Source organism: Babylonia areolata, chromosome 19 (assembly GCF_041734735.1).
Source record: "Babylonia areolata isolate BAREFJ2019XMU chromosome 19, ASM4173473v1, whole genome shotgun sequence".
Classification (NCBI taxonomy): Eukaryota; Metazoa; Mollusca; class Gastropoda; order Neogastropoda; family Buccinidae; genus Babylonia; species Babylonia areolata.
The window spans coordinates 41,219,722-41,239,587 of record NC_134894.1 but is presented as its reverse complement, the minus strand read 5'-3'; the positions used below and the strand labels follow the sequence as shown (position 1 = coordinate 41,239,587).

General features: G+C 38.4%; 1 protein-coding gene across 3 annotated transcripts; it reads right to left on the bottom strand.

The window, feature by feature from the left end:
- Nucleotides 1–774: 774 nt before the first annotated feature.
- On the bottom strand, nt 775–19,224 carry LOC143293720 (cell division cycle protein 23 homolog). 3 transcript variants are annotated; one of them, XM_076604917.1, is made up of 15 exons: nt 19,100–19,224; nt 17,615–17,687; nt 16,631–16,811; nt 15,244–15,340; nt 14,113–14,245; nt 11,220–11,397; nt 10,236–10,333; nt 8,750–8,831; nt 7,560–7,724; nt 6,717–6,825; nt 6,210–6,347; nt 5,025–5,103; nt 3,588–3,716; nt 2,004–2,192; nt 775–1,934 (listed from the first exon to the last, which is right to left on the bottom strand). In XM_076604917.1, exons 1-14 carry the CDS (start codon nt 19,198–19,200, stop codon nt 2,010–2,012), a joined length of 1,746 nt encoding a protein of 581 aa, XP_076461032.1. In that variant the 5' UTR covers nt 19,201–19,224; the 3' UTR covers nt 775–1,934; nt 2,004–2,009. The 3 variants fall into 3 exon arrangements, with proteins under 3 accessions (XP_076461032.1, XP_076461031.1, XP_076461033.1); XM_076604916.1 differs by having other exon boundaries at nt 775–2,192; XM_076604918.1 differs by having other exon boundaries at nt 775–2,192; nt 3,588–3,704.
- Between the last annotated feature and the right edge of the window lie 642 nt (nt 19,225–19,866).

The following is a 19,866-nucleotide window of genomic DNA, read 5'->3' as shown; positions in this document are numbered from 1 at the left end:
CAAGAGAAAAAGCATGTGAGTGGAATGTGAATACATCTGAGAGAGAGTGCATGTGTGTGTGTGTTCATGATCTTTGTGTGTGGAACTTGAATGTACATATGGTGTGCATGCATGGTGTATGTGTGAGTGTTAAGTTGTGTTGGGCGCGTGCAACAGTGCAAGAGTGTAACAGGGAGGTATTAGGAGAGAGGCGTTCTATCAAATTCAATAGTTTATAACAACTGTTGCAACTGGAAAGCAGAATCTGGATCATAAAATGAAAAGTGAGCCTGAGACTTTATACAAACTTGAAATGAGTCAGAGACTGACTGAATGATTTAGTGAGCTAAACAGTGACATTATCTCAGGAGAAAATATGACACACTCCTACACCTGAAATGTAATCAATTGAGCCTGCCAAGCTGACACAGTCAAGGGGTAAATATAAGGTTGACTGTGGTGACACAGTCAAGGGGTGACCTTGAGTTTGACTGGGGTGACACAGTCAAGGAGTGAACTATAAACTGTCAAGGGGTGAAAATATGGTTGATGGGGGTGAGTCATAGAGTGAACTTGAGGTTGATGGGGGTGACAGTCATGGGGTGAACTGTAGGCTGAGTCAAGGGGTGAACTTGAGGCTGATGTGGGTGACACTCAGGAGGGGGTGAATTAGTTTTGGGGGGTGACACAGTCATGGAGTGAAGTTGAGGTTGCTGGGGGTGACACAGTCAAGGGGTGAACTGCAAACTGATGAGGGTGGGGTGACCTAGAGGTTGATGGTGGGGGTGGGGGGCAGGGGGTGACACAGTCATGGAGTGAAGTTGAGGTTGCTGGGGGTGACACAGTCAAGGGGTGAACTGCAAACTGATGAGGGTGGCACAGTCATGGGGTGACCTAGAGGTTGATGGTGGGGGTGGGGGGCAGGGGGTGACACAGTCAAGGGGTGAACTGGAAATTGATGGGGGTGGCACAGTCATGGGGTGAACTGCAAATTGATGAGGGTGGCACAGTCATGGGGTGAACTGCAAATTGATGAGGGTGGCACAGTCATGGGGTGAACTAGAGGTTGATGGGGGAAGGAGTGGGGGGTGGGGGTGACACAGTCAAGGGGTGAACTGGAAATTGATGGGGGTGGCACAGTCAAGGGGTGAACTAGAGGTTGATGGGGGCGGGGGGACAGTCATGGGGTGAACATGAGGTTGCTGGGGGGTGACACTGTCAAGGGGTGAACTGCAAACTGATGAGGGTGGCACAGTCATGGGGTGAACTAGAGGCTGAGGGGGGTGACACAGTCATGGGGTGAACTAGAGGTTGATAGGGGGGGTTGACACAGTGAAGGGGTGAACTGGAAATTGATGGGGGTGACGCAGTCATGGGGTGAACTGGAAATTGATGGGGGTGGCACAGTCATGGGGTGAACTGGAAATTGATGGGGATGGCACAGTCAAGGGGTGAACTAGAGGTTGATGGGAGTGACAGCCATGGGGTGAACTAGAGGTTGATGGTGGGGTGAGTCAAGGGGTGAACTAGAGGTTGATGGTGGGGTGACACAGTCAAGGGGTGAACTGGAGGTTGATGGGGGTGACACAGTCATGGGGTGAACTTGAGGATGGAGGTGACACAGTCAAGTGATGAACAAGAGGTTGCTGTGGGTTACAGTCAAGGGGTGAAGTAGAGGTTGTTGGAGGTGACCATAATGGGGTGATCATGAGGTTGATGAGGGTGACACAATCAAGGGATGAACTAAATGTTTATGGGGTGACAGTCAAGGGGTGAACTTGAGGTTGATGGGGGTGACAGTCAATGGATGAAATGTTTTGGGGGTGACATTAAGGGGTGAACTGAGGTTGATGGGGGTGACAGTCAATGGATGAAATGTTTTGGGGTGACATTAAGGGGTGAACTGAGGTTGATGGGGGTGACAGTCTATGGATGAACTTAATGTCTTTGGGGTGGCAGTCAAGGAGTGAACTTGAGGTTGAAGGGGGTGACAGTCAATGGACGCACTAAACGTTTTTGGGGTGACACAGTCAAGGGGTGAACTTGAGGTTGACGGGGGTGACACGGCCAAAGGCTCGAGGTTCCCCAGGACGGAAGTGATCCCCTGAGGTGAGGGAGCCCATGCTGTCGTCCAGACGTGCAGGCGTGCTGCCCTCCCCCTGACTGCGAAGGGACTGGATCTGCTGCAGGATCACCTTGGCGTCCTCTCGGGTCTGTACACACCATAGTCCATGATCATCCTTCCACCAGTCTACTTCCCCCCAGTCCAAATTTATTCGCTATGTAAAATGCTCAATTAACTGAATGATACAAAACAGTAAAATTATATAATTATAAAAAAAAAAGAGAGAAGATATTACAGATGTTTCCAACAATCCAGATCCAGACTTCAAATACCAGCAAACACTGCAGCAGAACTCTTTCACAGCATCTCACATGACTGTCTGAACTGGACTTTGCACTTACAAGGATCAAAATGGTGCTAAAAGAAAAAGAATTACAAATGATAAAAGTGAGACGGAGGTGGTGAAAATAACATCAGTCCTTGATATATCTATGACTGTATAGTGTAATAGTCTTGTGACAAAAATGGGCATGTGACAAACTACCAGAAAAAGAAACAAAACGAACACTAGGAAAGTGCAAACTGGAGGACAGCAAGTATGAGACTCAAGAAACAAAGAACAGATTGTGATGAGGAATTAGGGAAGAAAAAACAATGTGTGAATAAGGAAACAAAGAACAGACTCCAGATAAGGACTAAATTTTTGATGGGTGCAACAGCTGAGTGGTTAAAGCGTTGGACTTTCAATCTGAGGATCCAGGGTTGGAATCTCGGTAATGGTGCCTGGTGGGTATAGGGTGGAGATTTTTCCAATCTCCCAGGTCAAGATATGTTTAGACCTGATTATGCCTGAACCCCATCGTGTGTATATGCATGCAGATCATATATGCACGTTAAACTACGTCAGCGTTTGGTGGATTATGGAAACAAGAACATACGCAGCATGCACACCCCTGAAAACAGAGTATGACTGCCTATATGGCAGGATAAATGAAAAACGAAACAGTCATACACATAAAAATGTTACATGTCTGTGTGTGTGTATGAATGCATGCCTGAAATCTGATTGAAAAAAAATGAATGATGAGCATCTAATGGTAGCCAACAGTGTAGGCAGCCTGTTGTTCAAAATGATCCCCTGTTTGTAAAGCGCTTAGAGCTTGGTCTCCAACTGAGGATAGGCACTATCCATATGTGTATCCATATCAATCCATCAATAATGAAACAACAGGTTGTGGATGAGGAAACAAAGAACAGATTGCAGATCAGAAAAAACAGTACAGAGTACAGATCAGGAAACAAAAAAACATATTCTGGGTCAGGAAACAAAACAGACTGTGTGTCAGAAAAACAAAGAACATATTGCTGATAAGAAAACATAGAACAGTTTGTACATTAAAAAACAAGGAACAGACTGTACATCTGGAAACAAAGAACATATTGCAGATCAGGAAAAAAGACTGTGGATCAGAAAACAAATAACTCTCAGCCCTGTGACACAATACACAATACCACAGAATGCCAGAAGCAAACCATCACTGACCTCTGCATACTCTGCACATTTCTGAGCGGCCGCGTACGCCTCGTCCAGCTGCCTGCGTGACCAGTGGAAGTTTGCCAGGTAGCGGTAGGCTTGGCTGATCTCATCGTGGGTGTGCACCTGGGGGTAATACTGAATATCACAGTATCATTCTCTCTGTATTCTCCCTTACATACAGTCATCTCAGGTCCACATCTAATGAAAATGTTTTCACACACAAAAAAGTGGATCTCTGATGAGCAAATCTGTGCTCTTGACTATTCTCAGAAATGTTGACACATCTGACCCTCACCGGTCCTTTTTCCCCCTTTTTGTTGTTGTTACAAACTGGCCTTTTTCCAGGGATAGCTAAATGTCCCCCAATGAGCAGTGTAATGGAGAATATTGGAACTTCATGCACACATTGTAGCATTATGTATTCAAGAGTTTTCACTCTGTGTACATGCATGTCTGATTCTGCATGCACATGAGCATGTGAGTGGAAGTGCATATATCTTTTTAAATTTTTCTTTTATATGTGCCCCTGTTTGTACAGGTGGTTGAGTGTTATCCTGTTAGATGATGGAAGAGGAGAAATAAAAGAAATACTTCAATACAATCTTACACTTTATATTGCTCTTCATCAAATAGCAAGCTCTGAAACCATACCAGTCAAATCAACGTGACAAGGCCTTAAATTTTAGACTCATAATATGATTCCTGTGTCCAAGAACAACTAGAAGATTGGCAAGGTTTTACAAACAGAATAAACATGGCATTTACATGTTGCTACAGACAGGATAAACATGACTTTTTACAAGCAAAATTGACAAGAAATCAACAGGGTTTTACAGGTAGAATAAACTGACTTGTGCAGGGTTTACAGTTTTACAGGTAGAAAAAAAGAAAACCCATTATAAATACAGGGGTTTATAGACAGAATAACCACCATAACAGAGTTCTACATGCAGAATAAACATGACCTGAGCATAGTCTCAAAGGCAGAATAAATATGATAGCATGCTTTTACTGGCAAAATGGACAGACATTAACAAGGTTTTATGGGCATAATAAACATGACATAAGCAGGATTATGGATTTTACAAGCAGAACAAACATGACATATACACGGTTACACAAAACAGAATAAACCCATGCATTTACAGACAGAATAAACATGACATAAGTAGGGTTTTATAGGAAGGGTAAACATGACGTCTTTGCAAGCTAAATAACACAACAGTGGCATGGCAGAATAAACACAACAGGGTTTTGCAGGAAGAAAAAACATTACCACACGGTTCTACTGGCTGTATAAACATTGCATTAGCAGGGTTTTATACTTATAGGCAAAAAACAAACAAAAACACAACAAACAAATAAAACAACAACATGCATGACATCAGTAAGATTTTACATCTGGGGGGGGGGGGGGGGGACAAAAAAAAAGACATTCCTTACCCCTCTCCTTTCAGCATCTAATATGTATTCGGTGTAGGCTGATGCTGCCTGCTCGTTCTCTGATAGCCTCTCATACAACCTGAAGACAAAGTATATTTAATATTTGACACTGCTGCTTATAGTATACCCAACCACACAGGGCTATATCAGCCACTGCCCAACTACATAAACATTCAAATTCTGCATTAAACAGAAAACTGTCAAATCTATCAAAAACAAAAAACAAACAAACAAACAAAACAAAAAACCACCCCAAAACTGCTAAATACAGTTCAAGAATATCATCCAATTTCTTAAAGGCAAAAAGACCGAACTGTACTGAGGACATAAGCCCTTCTGCTTAATTTGTCATCACCAGATTACAAAAATTTGAAAGAAAAGGACAAAAAATATGTAAAAGTCAAACAAAAAATACATGAAAATACTTATAGGCAAATGATACTGTACAAAAACTCAAAGTTGACCATTCTGCTGCAATTTAATACAAATTTTAATAAAAATCCTGAAATATCCTTTCCTTACACATTTATCACATCACTAGATGAATCAAATACATCAATCAGAGATTATGTGAATAAACAGGATTTGTCTTCAAATGCCACATACATTGCCTTATTGCCTTCCCTTGAGTTAACTTATTCTTCCTTTTGACTAACCTATGAACAATGACTGGTTGTCTGTAAATCTGTTTATTAATTCAGTTTGTAAATATCTGTTTTCTATTTCTCTTTCTTATTTTCCTTTTCCTCTTCTTTTTTATCCACAGGCCAGTTTTACCATTTTCTGCTGCACACAATCTAAATATCATTATCATGCAGACTGTGAGTAAAACACTGCCATCTGGCAGCTCACATATCCTGGGCACTACATAATCTAAAAAAAGCAAAACAAAAGAAAAAGAAAATCTGAACGATCCAATTCATAAAAAGAAATGCACATGATGCAACTGAATGTGTCAGCAAGACAGAAAATGAGAAGGAAGGCAGGAAATTGATAGAATATATGACCAAACCAAAAACACAGAGAACAACAGAAGCAGAATTTTTCCAGCACATTATTTCTGCAAAGTGGGGATCACATTTGTAATAAACAGAAATCCTGGCATCCCAGCAGGGGAAGAAAATATCCTTGTCTAAAAATATGGCAAACATCTCTAGCCCTCTCTGGACAGAACAGTCAGCTCACTTGGCCAGTTTATACAGTGCTCCTCCCTCAACATCACCAATGCTGTGAGCCTTGCGGTAGCATTTCTTAGCCTCCTGCAGCCGCTCAAGTTTCTCATAGCACTCTCCCAGAGCCACCACCATGCGGGAATCATTTGGCCTGAAAACACAGCATGTTAAAAGTCATACTATTTCAAGTGCATGCAAACATACACATATGGTAAAAACCAAAACCAGCCAATCATACAACAGACACCACCATCAAGTACTATCAAAATAAGACCGCACATACACACACAATCCATTTCAAGTTCCAAGAAAATTTAAAACTGTAACACCTGACAAAACAAACAGATATGACATAACCACTGCAAAAGAAAAAGAAGAAACAAGAAGTGAATAGTGAATGACTACATCCAGAATAAGAAAATGCTGAACACCCACACCATGAATTATCATAACCAGAAAAAGATGACTAAACTCAAACAGAAATGGAGTATGTGCCCTAACCTCTCTCATCCTGACTTACTTGAGGACATGGGCCTGTCGGTAGTAGTAGAGTGAGTAGAAAGGCATCTTGAGGATTTCGTAGGTCTGACCCAATCCGTACCATGCCCTGTAGTCACGCTTGTTTACCTCTGCACAGCACACCACCCACCTTTTTCACAACACAATCCCCAATGAAAAGCATCAAAGGGAATTCACCTTAGTGTTTGTGACAAACCATGTATGTTTTGTACTATTGTGGTTACAATAGCCAAAAGAATAAAGGATAATAACTGAAAACCTACTGCTTGAAATCCAATGTGTATGTGGCTGTTGTGTGTGTGCATGAATCACTGAATGCAAACGTTATGTATGTCTGTGTCAGCATGGGGTGTGTTTGTTAAGTATATGTGTGCTTGGGAGGGTGGGACAGATGCATGCAATTCATATATGAGGACATGTATAAACGCATTTCTCATGTTTCTGATAAAAATGATTTTTAACCCCCCCCCCCAAAAAAAAATATGGGCCACAAAAAGCAAAAGCCAGCAGTTATACAGGCAAGAAAAGATAATTTATCCCTCATGTCATTTTAATTTTAATAGACAATATAGATTATCTGAAACAGCCAAATACAGTATAAAATCAAAAGGAAATCTTTTACATTTACTCGAACAAGTCTGCATTAGTGAGTCATGGTATAGTATATACAATTTTTTTTAAAGTGTAACATAGAACCAAAAATGTACACAATCATATTTTTGACACAAAAAAAGCTACAAACTGTGTAATTATTATTATTTTAAAAAATCACTCTACAGTGGAATTGTGTACGTTCAAAAGTGAAGAGAAAGGCAACAAAATGTGTCAAGATGAAACGCCTGACCTATGGCTTGGCGGTAGGCCTGAATGGCAGCTGGGGTGTTCTTCATCTCCATGTACTCATGGCCCATCAGCGTCCAGGCCGACAGGTAGTGTGGGTTGAGGCGCAGAGCACGCTGGAAGTACAGGATGGCCTTCTCATGCTGACACCGCAGGGAGTAGTAGTTGCCTGGCAGGAGCATGCATAATCATGCATCGCACTTGTCAATGCTGCTGCTTTATGGTGACAAATGATTTATGCACAATGTATCATACATTTAAATCACAGTACCTGAAAACTGGTCACCTAATAAAGATTCATGGAAAATCATGCATTACACACATAAACATGGTGTAAATGCAAGACAAACATGAATGACTTGAAAGTAACCAAACAAAAGAACCATAAAATACTATGCACTATATACCACACAAATGATTCCACACAGACAGTAGTTGACTGATATAAACCATTCCAAATCAGACCTGAAGTAGTTCACACACTTACTGAATTATAATGATAACCAGAACTAGAAAAAAAAAAAAGAAAAAAGAAAAAAAAAGCATACTGGATCAATGTATGCCCTATCTAAAACCACTGATGTCCCCAGAAGTCTGCTGTCTAATTTCAGTTTTGTTTCTAGTTTATTTACCTACATGGATGGACTGAAATATGTACAGATGACTATTTGGAAACAGACCAGTCAGTTAAAAAGTGCTGTTTACAGAGTGCTGTTTTGTTTTGTTTTTTCTTAATTTCTCTCTATCTTCTTTTTTTCACTGTTCTTGTTCAATTTTTTCTCTTCTTTAACTGTTGTTGAATATGCTTATAGTTGCTTCTTTTCTTTCTTTTGTGCACAATAAACATGGTAATTGTTGCTCTTTAAAAGAAAGGCACGTAGCTGTAAAGGCAATGCTGCAGCATGTATACAGACAAGTAAAGGGAGCAAAGAAACAAACCAAGAAATATTCATTTAAATAATTGATGTTAATTGGTTTGTTTACTATTCAAAACAAAACAGAAATCAAGTTGTATTTTGAAAGCATACAATCTTCTGAATTTGTTGGATACTTTGTTGAAGAAATATTTTAAACATTCTTCATTTCCTACAGTTTCTTTGATGACTGATTCATTGAACTGAATCAGAACAGAAAAGAGGAGAAAAAAAAAAAAAAAAAAAAGAGGTGTGACAAGCAGCCAGGCACAGAACTGACCGATGACACAGCAGGTCTCCACTCGGTATTTGTTTATATCACAGCAACGGTGTGCCAGGTAAGCCAGCTCCGCACGCATCTCCTGCAGACACAGCCACGAAATCTTTAAATACTGTCAGCAACCAAGCTTTTATCCAATACAGTCAACGAATAAGCTTTCATCTAATACTGTCAAGCTTAATTTGAGCTTAATTTGAAACCCGAAACATACTTAAATACATAATCCTCCAAATCTATGATTCATCAGATTATGACCTTAGTGGCTTTTAACATCAATTTATTTTCTTCCTCATAATATTTCATGTTTCACTGATACTGTTCAAAATACTGAAATTGTTACGTGACAACCATTCACAAACACCGAAAACTTTAGCAATGGAATCATTGACATCTTCTGTTGTTATCATTATCAGCTTTATAGTAATCTTCAATTCTGCACAATATGATTTCTCTACAATTTGTTTATTGTACTGATAAAATTTTCTCCGGGAGGGGTTGGGTTGGGGGGTCTCTATCACTTGTTGCTAAGAAAATGCCTATGTTCAGGTTTACTACTGACAAACACACACACACATGAACATAAATACAATCAAAGCAGATTGCACGGACTCATTTTGTGAACACACTGACTAAACAAAACCCCCAAAAGCTTTCCCTGGCTTGAATGCTAATCCCACTAAATTTTCAAAAATCACTGTTGGGACAAAAGATGCAAAAGCCGAATTGTAAGAGCTTTTGACTTAAATATGAGAAACCTGGGTTCCATTGGCACCTGGTGGGTTAACAGCGCAAACTGATTTTTCAAATATCTCAGGTCACATGGCGCACTGAAAAAGAACCCATGGCAACGAGTGTTGTCCTCTGCCTAGCAGATGTGGTGCAGCTTACATTTATTTAATACAGTGATGCCTCCTTGAGAAACTGCGACTGAAGATCATTGATCAGCATATGTGCAGACAGCTTGTAGCGCTGTATGAGTTAAAGATAAAGATTTTATATTCTTTGAGGTCAACAGATATTCAGAACTGTTTGTGAACTTATATATATATACATATATACATACACATACATACATACATACATACACACACATATATATATATATATATATGTATGTATGTTTGTATGAATGTATACACACACACATGCATGTATGCAGAAGATTAAATATGCAAGTCAAACATCCTATAATCTATGTCAGCATTCCGTTGGTCATAGAAACCTTAACATTTCTGGTATGCACACTTTTGAAAATGGAATATGGCTGCCTCTATAGTTGGGGAGGGGGGGGGGGGCAAAATATGCAATGAATACCGAATGAAATATCAATGAAAACTCAACTAGGTGTTACAATGCACAATCACAGAAGATGACTGGAATGAGGCAAGACAAACAAAAACAAAAACAAAAAAAACCCCAAACAAACAAAATAATAATGATAATAAAATCAAATAAGAAAAGCAAAAAAGGGAGATGGACAGCTGACCTTGACATACAGCAAGTTAGAATACACGTCCATGTTCTCAAGTCGGAAAGGGTCCATTTTCTCCAGCTCACCAAAAGCTCCAACAGCCTGTTCCACATCTACAGAAACACAACGGCATATGATTAACAACAGAGGTAAAACCTTGAAATATGTTTGTAATGCTTATAAGGCAAGAATATAAAAATGCCTTTTACAAGTCTACAATTTCTAATTTGCAAAATGCATATATTAAAATATCAGAGGATTTTAGAAAGCAAGTTTCCTTCACAAAATTCAAGCTGGAACAAGGCCTGGGTGCCTCTTTGTACATTAGTACTGTGATAACCACAAAATTTTATTTGGCCAAAACAGTATAATAATGCTATGGCTTATAGCAGTTTGACATGGTACAATATATGGTGCAAAAGTAAGTTTTGTTGTTGTTGTTGTTGCTGGAATCACTTACTACTGTATTTTACTTACTTCCATGAAAGCTGAAGGGAAGTTTAAGTACACTGGGCTTTACTTGTGTACCCTTTCTCTAAGGATTTACAATGCCACTCTTGCAGCAGTGCAAAAATAAGAACAATGAAATTAGATCTTGGTCCTTCATAAAGCGCAGGTTTACTGCAGTTTAAAAAAAACAACAACAAAAAACAACAACCAACAACAGAAAACCCAGTAATCTTGAGACAGCACGAAACATAGTCAACTTCTTTGTCTGCAGGCAATGTATCATTTTTGTGACCAACCCAAGGGACACTACTCCTATGCTTCCAGCAATTATTTAAGCCATAAACATTTTCATGTCATACTACAAACCATTTTTCTTCATTTTACAATAGACATCAAGACAAATACTTCAGAAAATGAAGATCCTACAAATGATGAAAGAGACATGAGAAAAGGAAGGGTAAGACAAGTCATGGTGTGAGAGAGGTGCTGGAGGAGAGGGGAGTATTAGTATGAGGGGTACTTGGAGGGGAATGAAGGGCATGCACTGACCTCGCATGTTGTGGAAGGTGGTGGCCACTTGAGCCAGCAGGTAGGTGGCCTTGTGGAAGCCGGCGTTGATGAAGCTGTGGTAGATGTCCAGGGCTTCCTCGTGCAGCTGCAGCTCCAGGTAGACGTGAGCCAGGAACAACCACTTCACCCAGTGGTCGGGAAGTGGCAGGGACAGCAGCTGAGCCACAACCAACACGACCGCTCATTTAGATATCTATTATCTATACTGGTTTTCGTCTGATCTCACAGGGCCATATCAAGGCTGAAAACATGGTCACCACTGATCTGATAGAACCTAAATTAGAAAAAACAACAACAAAAAACAACACAAAAAAAACACCAACAACAATACTTGGAAAATTTAATCAGGCACAAGCACAGTCATAATCTCATATTCATGCACATAAACTTAAGTCATGCTTCTGACATTGACCGTCCCATCTTTTTTTTGTTGTTGTTGTTTTGCTAGAGGATCATAAAAAAAAAGTAACCTGAACATAAAACATAAATCATACATTATTCACAAAATTATACATTATGAGAGGCACACAAAATCAACAAGTGCCAGCACATAACTCATAATCCAAGGTAAAAAAAGAAAAATACAGAAAAAATGGCGCAAGAATGGCCAATTTTATAGTTCAGGAAGAGACAAAAGATATGCAAGGCTGTCTTAAAAAAATATATTGGTGAATTGACTGGCAATGCATTAACCCCTAGGCTGCCTGCATGACGAGATAACTCGTCATGGCAAGCATGTATGCTTCGCTGCCTGCATGACGAGATAACTCGTCATCGAAATATTCTGACTTTTCCCTGGTTTGCATTCACTTCCTTGGCAAAAATAGTGGTAGCTTTAGCCTGGGAAATCTCTCTAGATTCTATTCATAGCTAGAAACCCCATCTACGTCATGAAGCAGTCCTTTACTTGAACGTTTTGGTTGGGTCACTGTCCAAGTGTTTGCCTGACTTCTCTCCTCGCTCGCTCAACAAAATGTCGGACTGACGCCGTGCTCAAGACATGCGATCGTGACGAACTAAATCAACCATGATTTCTTTCTTTAGCTGATGCTCAGAAAGAATTGAAGCGTAAATTCGAAGGAGAAGATAGAGATGAACATTTATAGGACGATCTGATAGAAAATAAATGAATAATGAAGAGAGTGGCCACGATGTGACTGTCAGTGAGTGATGCCAGCTGTACACATGTTAGCAGACGACAGATGACCGAATTAGCAGCAGAGCGATATTCTTGGCACGCAGCCAACGTGGTCTGATGAGAACTGAATCAAGTGACCGTGTGAGAGGGGTGAGGAGGAGGGGGGTAGAGACTGAAGGGGCGTGGCCTCACATCCATCTTATCACTTGGAGAAGTCACAATGTATCGTGTATCTAACTCTTAAAAAATATATATATATATATTGTGGTTGTTCTGGTATGATTTTGTGTTTGCAGATATCCATTTGTCCAGAAAATATGATGTTTTTGTGCAAATTACCTGACTAATGTTTGTAATGAACAAGTTGAAAATGTGACAAAAAACAAAACACTGATTTCAAAACAACAGCATGTCACTAAAAATATATAAAATGGGAAAACAGCATGTGTTTTGTATTCTTTATTCATTTACCTTTCAGAAAATATATACTTTTATGGGTCTTTCTCCAATAACAAAGGGCACAGAATTTTTGGAAAATTTATACCCGTTTTTTGTGAAAAAACCCTGGCAAATAGATTTCACTTAAATCTTATTTTCCTGGCAGCGAAAGGGTTAAATAAGAAAAGAAGCAATGACATAAAGAAAAGAAAATGCCAGAAAGAAGAGAATGAAAAGTAGAAAATTTCCTGCACAGATTTTCCAGGATATATATTGATACTGAAATAGCCCATGGTATACCCACAGGGGGAAACACAATCACTTAACAGCTGCAATGCACATCTGTCACCAGTGCTGTCACCAGAGATACAAAGTTTATTTTGTTTTTTATCAATTACAGGAAAAACAAAAGATTATCACTATTTGTTATAATCATTATTTGATTTCGATTCCAATCTAAGCATGACAGAGCTTTTGAATACATCTGCAACCTGAAGTGCTTCGACATTTGTTCATGAATGTTCAGTATGTTATCATTGATGTATTTCCTTTATTTGATGTGGGTACTAATCAAAAATAAACATTTCGTGCATTGAAATGTTTGACCCCAGGCTCAGTACAGTTATTCTTCCTTCTACACCTGGAGAAAGGATAATGTAAACAACAACAAAACAATGCACTACGGCTTCTGACAACATAAGTATGTGTCCCTGATGCTTTCAAAATGAAAAGGGCACACTGCAAGTAAACGGAGAAGGCCCCTGGGACATTATAAGAATTTATTGAATGAATACGTAAAAAGAGTGAGAATTGTGCCATGCTTCACCGTAGAGTTGTCTCCCTGGACCTCTTCTTGGCCAAAAAAACTAGATAGATGATGATGACTAGAAGGTATGCCTACCTACTTTTGTGGGTAATAATGCAGATTTGGTTAGAACGTGCAGCATTATAATGACCCACTTTGGTAGGCTGGACCCTCAAGCCCAACATTTTTTTTTATTTATCAGTAGCCTTGTCAATCACACTGTTGTATACTTGTGGTTTGTCAACCAAGTTCTCTGTGTAAAGTTTGTAGCTTGATTTTCTTCTCCATACATCACTATAATGAATTTACAATGAAGACTGTGATCCAGCACATGCACACACACACACACATTCACACACACAAAACATACAATTTTCCAGCATATACACATGCACACTTTACATACACACTTTTCCAGCTCATACATACACACATACACTCTATACACACCCACAATCTCACACACATGCACCTCACAAAATTCTCCCCACCATCTCTCTGTCCGTAATAAGTGAAGCCAGCTCCTGCCAGGCTCCCCAGTGCAGTGGCTGTTTGGTGACAGCCTCCACAAGAACGTCCACAGCCATTTTGCTCAGGTCCAGTTTCTTCAGCACTACCCCATAACTGCACAGTCAGCATAATTTTTTTTTTTTAATTTGTTTGCAAGCAGTAGGCTCAGACAGTTTATCAGCTGTCCTTAAAACAGATTCTGATAATTATTTCTGGCATTATTCTGGTTGCATGGGTGTAACATTACAATACAGTATGCATGTTGTGCAAGCAGAAGATAACATGAGTTCGATGAGTGGTGTCATGGTGCCGGTCTCCACTGAGAGTGAGAACTGATTTATTTGAACATAACGTCATTTACAGTTTCTGTACATGCACTTTGAGCTCAATATGATAAAAAAATGCTGAAAAAGTTTTCATTTATTATTTCTAACTTTGTTCTTTTCATTCAAAATAAAGAAAGACAATGTCTCCCACAATGCAAAGTTGCGTTTGAAAGTCTGACTTGTTGTCTGGAACTAGAGTTAAAAACATTTATCAGTGCAGAAGCTCCCACTCCCTTCCCCCACTTTGTTTACATCTTTTGATTGAAAAGCTGCAACAAACCAAGTTCAATCACTAATGTGAACCATACATGTCCTACTCACAATGAATGGTAACATTACAATCATGTGGAATCAAATAAAAGTTACATAAAAATGTAAAAGGTTCTGATTAGACCAAGAATCTGGGGTAGTATCAATACTGCACAGAATTTATATACATAAAGGAAAATTTAAAGTTACTATTGATGAACACCACAGCCATGTAACCAGAATAAAGACCATTACATGTACAGTACATATATGTTGGCAGATTCATGACACTTGTTCTGCGATGCTCAACACAGCAGAACCTCTAAGAAACAAAAGTTTGCTCTGACTGTTGTGGCATTTATTAACTGTTCCGTGATCTCAGATAGAGAAGACTGGAAGACTCTTTTGGGTGAACCGTATATGTTCTGGTACTAAATAATTTCAACTCACACACACATATGTATACACACTATATTAATAAGACCCACTCTTTTTCAATCTAACTCAAACACAGACCTATCCACAGGTACCACTTACAGGTAGAGACCAAAACCATCCAGTTCCCTCTGTTGGTGTTTTGTGCTCAGTTCTGTTTTCATGTTCCTCAGTCTGCTGTTATCCTGACTGACCTGACCTGATCCCAAACAAACAAGGAACTTTATATCTTTCATTTATACTCCCAGAAAAAGATGATTGTCAGTAATGAATTCAAATGGTTTCACAGCCATCAACCTTAACTGATTTTGGGGGAGGTTAAAAAGAGAGAAAGAGATTGTTTGTTCATGTATAGGACAAGGCCCCTTATGAAGGGGGTACATGAATATTATATCTTATAAACATCACACAGCAATACAAATAACACAATGTCAAACAGAAATATATTATACAGCTAAATTGCAGCCAAAATCAAAATCTAGAACAATCAACTTTCGGATGACTTAGCAATTTCTTGGAATTTGAAGCTTTGTATATAATTTATAAAAGCAACAAAAAAAAAGTTTCTAACAGTTTCAGAGGAGTCTGAACTTTGCAGACAATAAATAATAAGCTCAATTTAAACATTGTAGGTTGTCTAAAATATTTAGGCTTAATAAGTTCTTCTCAAATATCCATCAAAGTCAAAGCTGGAAAACAAAGAACAAAATGCATCTCATTTCAGTTGTTGGAAAACTTTACGGAAAAGAATGAGAGAGAGAAATGGACAGAGACAGAGGAAGACAAGATAGAGATCGAAATAGACATCAGCTTCTTGTTGCACACCGAAAATGTTTGTTTTGAACAACAATCACACGAAAATTTTACAGCCACATATACAAAATTCAGTTACAACACAAAACCAATTTATAAATCCGGCTGATTAAAAACGCTACCATCTCTCTGATTTTGAGTCTTTTTGATCTATGTTGCTACAAGTACAACTGAACAGGAGGTTGTGCCACTTTTCCTTACATTCACAATAACCAACACATATTATAATGTGTGTGTGTGTGTGTGCGTGTGCGTGTGCGCACGCGCACATGTGCGTACTTGCTACATCATTACAAATTACATGTTTGGTGAAATGACATTGTTTATTCTATTGTTCAGTGGGATGGTAAAACCAAATGAACAAGCAATGGCAGCCACAGTAAAGATTTCAGTTGTAAGTATGTATCACAACAAACAAGCCCAACATATACATCAGGCTGAAAAAGACAAACTCTCATTATCAATCATAATGTAAGAGTGCAATTTAATGAATTATATCTACTTAATGTCTTTTCTATTATCAAACAATCAACTGAAAATCAATAAACTGATTTTAGTTACTGGATTATTAATTTGTTAATTGAACAATTAGTTCATCTGCAATCAATCATTTTTCATAAATAAGTCTGTCAGTTTATGTTTTAAATAAAATATTGTGGCATTATTTGATACAAACCAATGGAATCTGAGGTGTTATCCAGTCGTCGTGTCTCCTCTGCCAAGTACTGTGCATACATGTGGAGAAAATATGGCAAAGGTCGTGTCAAATCCCTGACCACATGAGCTGCTCGATCATACTCCTTCAAGTCAAAATATGTGGTGGCTAGGTTCACTTTGTCCACATCGCAAAAGTATGCCTGCATTTGAAAGAAAAAAGTTATGTTAACCAAAAATCTGATCACCATTATGGAAATAGCAGGTTCTATGCATGCAGTGGGAAGACCACTATCATTGATCAAACTTTAAAGTCAAAAACCTTTTAACAATTTCGCAAAAACATCAGTAATACACAAATTTATGTAACAATCAAAATGATTACCAATAAATTAAAGATGCCTATGAAAATCAATGCATACAATGAATTGAATGATGCATGTACATGTACCCCAATAATAAAATAATCATAATGCCATAGAACATATAGATCTCTATTACTATTACCAGTATTAGTATACTGCACTTAGTAAATGGATAAATCATAATAATGACTGTGCTAAAAACTAATAAAAGTAAAATAGAATTTGGTTTTAAATCAATTAAGAAACAAAGCACACAGTAATCACCAAGAAAGTTTGCAAGTTTATAACACTATTCTGATTTACCATACATTTCTCCTGTTAATTGTTAATTGTTAATATTATCCAACCGCTGATCTACTTTTCTGTTGATCAACAGAATTCTGCGTGTGTGTGTGTGTGTGTGTGTGTTTGTATGTGTGTGTGTCTGTGTGCGTGTAACATGCATGAGGGCATGCATGAATGTAAGAGTGTACATTACAAAGCGAGCAATGAAAAAGAAACAGCACCTGGCAAAACAGATAATGTAAATTAAAAATAATAAAACTCACAATTACACAGAAATAGAGTGTGTTCCATTATAAATGCAATGAACCTGAATCATCAGATCCAAGACAGCAGTCTATCTTCAGTGCAATACTCACCTCTTTGCAGACTTTCTGCATTAAAACTTGTGGATCGACAGTGACTTCTAATGCACTAGACAATTCTGCAGCCCTGTACACAAATAAATAATCGACAAAAGACATTAAGTCTGATCCAAATACTCAAGTAAATTATCAGGAGCCACAACTGTCAAAAAATGTCATGACACTAGCCAAAGCATCGCTTCTGCAATGAAAGAATCCAGATATCTGGGAGAGGGAATATGTTTAGCACACTTAACATGATACAGAAATATTGCACAAAAGTAGATTCTTCTTTAAAAAAAAAAAAAAAAAAAAAAAAAAAAAAAAAAACACCCTGTGAATCATATGATTGTATCATTGAATTAAAAAAAAATGTCTGGGGTGATAAAGAATAACAACCCAAAACACAAACAGTACAAAAAAACAAACAAACAAAACAAAACAAAAATTCTGACAAATCAGTCCTGCAATAAAAACATAACACCCCATTTCTGCACAGTAGCAGACATATCACAAGAAAAACATTTTTTCAGCCAGGATTTTGCTAAGCAACTATTTGTAACTCACATCAAATCTTAAACTAGTACAAGCAGCCTTTTGTTCTTGCTGACTTATCTTCTCACAACTAAAAACCTTTATTCACATCATACACCTCCAGCACTGCTACATACATCAACATTCACAACTGGTCTGTTGCAGTTTAAGGGCCAGCGATACAGATTGAGAGCTCCACCAGCATCAGGTTGCCATGAACTGATGAAGTCACTTAAGTACTGCAATTTGTGGAAATAAGACTCTACACGTATTCCTGCTGCTGTTGCAGCCTGAGTATCAATATCTGGGCAGGTTAGACACTGGTCATTATCCAGGTAAGGTAAATGAAGGGATAAATAACAGAAAAATAAAGAATATAAAATGTCTGTGTCATATGTGCATGTTCAAAGCACATCATACACCCTGAGACACAAAAAGAAAAATAACAATAAGGTGGGGGGATGAAAAAGCAACTAGCAAGACGAATTATAGTATAATAATAATAATAATAATAATGCTTATTTTCATAGAAACACAAAACTTCTGACTGACAAAGAAATATTCAAATCATAGCTCTAGATCGAAAGACGAGACCAACCACTTCTTGAATCTTCAGCAAGGTGGGCTCACAGGGTACCTGAAAACCCACAGCCTTGAGCAATAGCAGGGCCCATCTGTTTTTTTCTTCCCAGTTTACTGGACTGCGCTTGTAGGAGAGATACTAAACTGGCATCTAGAAAGGTAATTTGAACAGTTTCTAATTCATCATCAAAGGATACGAAAGCAAGGAACGTAAAAGTAGTAGAAGGTACAAAATAATGAACACCAACTAAAGCTCATCGCAGTTTGTTGGGCGCGCTCCTTTCATTGGTGAGGGTAAAGTTCAACTTTCGTTTTTCCTAAAAAATGGCGAATAGGTTTTCGGGTGAGTAAACATTAGGGAAAAAACGATGAAGCAAATATTACCATTTTGCTCCGTTCAATAACTTTCGAATGGAACATTCTCTGTGCGCTTCAATTAATTCCTCTTTGACTTTTGCTAAATCCAAAGACGAAATATCCGCCATTTCTGTTGTATATCTCAAGGACTGTTTGAGAATGGAACCAGATAAGAAATATTGTACTATACAAACAGCATCCATGATATTTTACAAAATTTATACTAGAAAAATCACACGAGCGGTAAACACGAACACGAACTGGTTGAAACATTTACTAAATCAATTAAATCTGACAGAACTCAGTCATAAAATGTTAGAAATGGCTATTAGTTTAATCGACCATAACATTAATGAAGCTTTGGAAATATTTAACAAATGCATGAGAAAGTGCCGCATGAATGAACAAACAATGTTGTATAGGATCAGATAAAAATACAGACTGGTACGATAAGGAATGATAGAGCAGCAAGAGCGAACTTACGAAAGTTATACAGAACAGCACGTCGTACAGGTGATGTTAGTGACCAAAACGCATTTTGTATTGCACGCGAGAATATAAACACTTGATTAAAGGGAAAGAGAAAGACTATCAGAACTTGCCATAGTAGACAAATTAGTATCCTCTATAAGTAATCAAAAACAATTCTGGGAAAATGTGCATTCAATATCACTGAAGAAAAAATATGTTAGCAATAGTATTAGTTTAGGTGATTGGTTTGAACATTTCAGGAATTTGTTTGAGAAAGAAACCCAGCCAGAAGATGAATTAGAGACCGACGATACTGACAGTTA

Bases quoted from the DNA above. Each gene is read 5' to 3' on its own strand.
- LOC143293720 (XM_076604916.1), bottom strand. From the start codon at position 19,200: ATGGCGGATATTTCGTCTTTGGATTTAGCAAAAGTCAAAGAGGAATTA. The intron at 10,334-11,219 runs GTCAGTGCATGC...GTGTTTCTGTAG, and splicing joins CACCTTCCACAACATGCGAG to ATGTGGAACAGGCTGTTGGA. The intron at 5,104-6,209 runs GTGAGCTGACTG...CTTTGTCTTCAG, and splicing joins GCACTGTATAAACTGGCCAA to GTTGTATGAGAGGCTATCAG.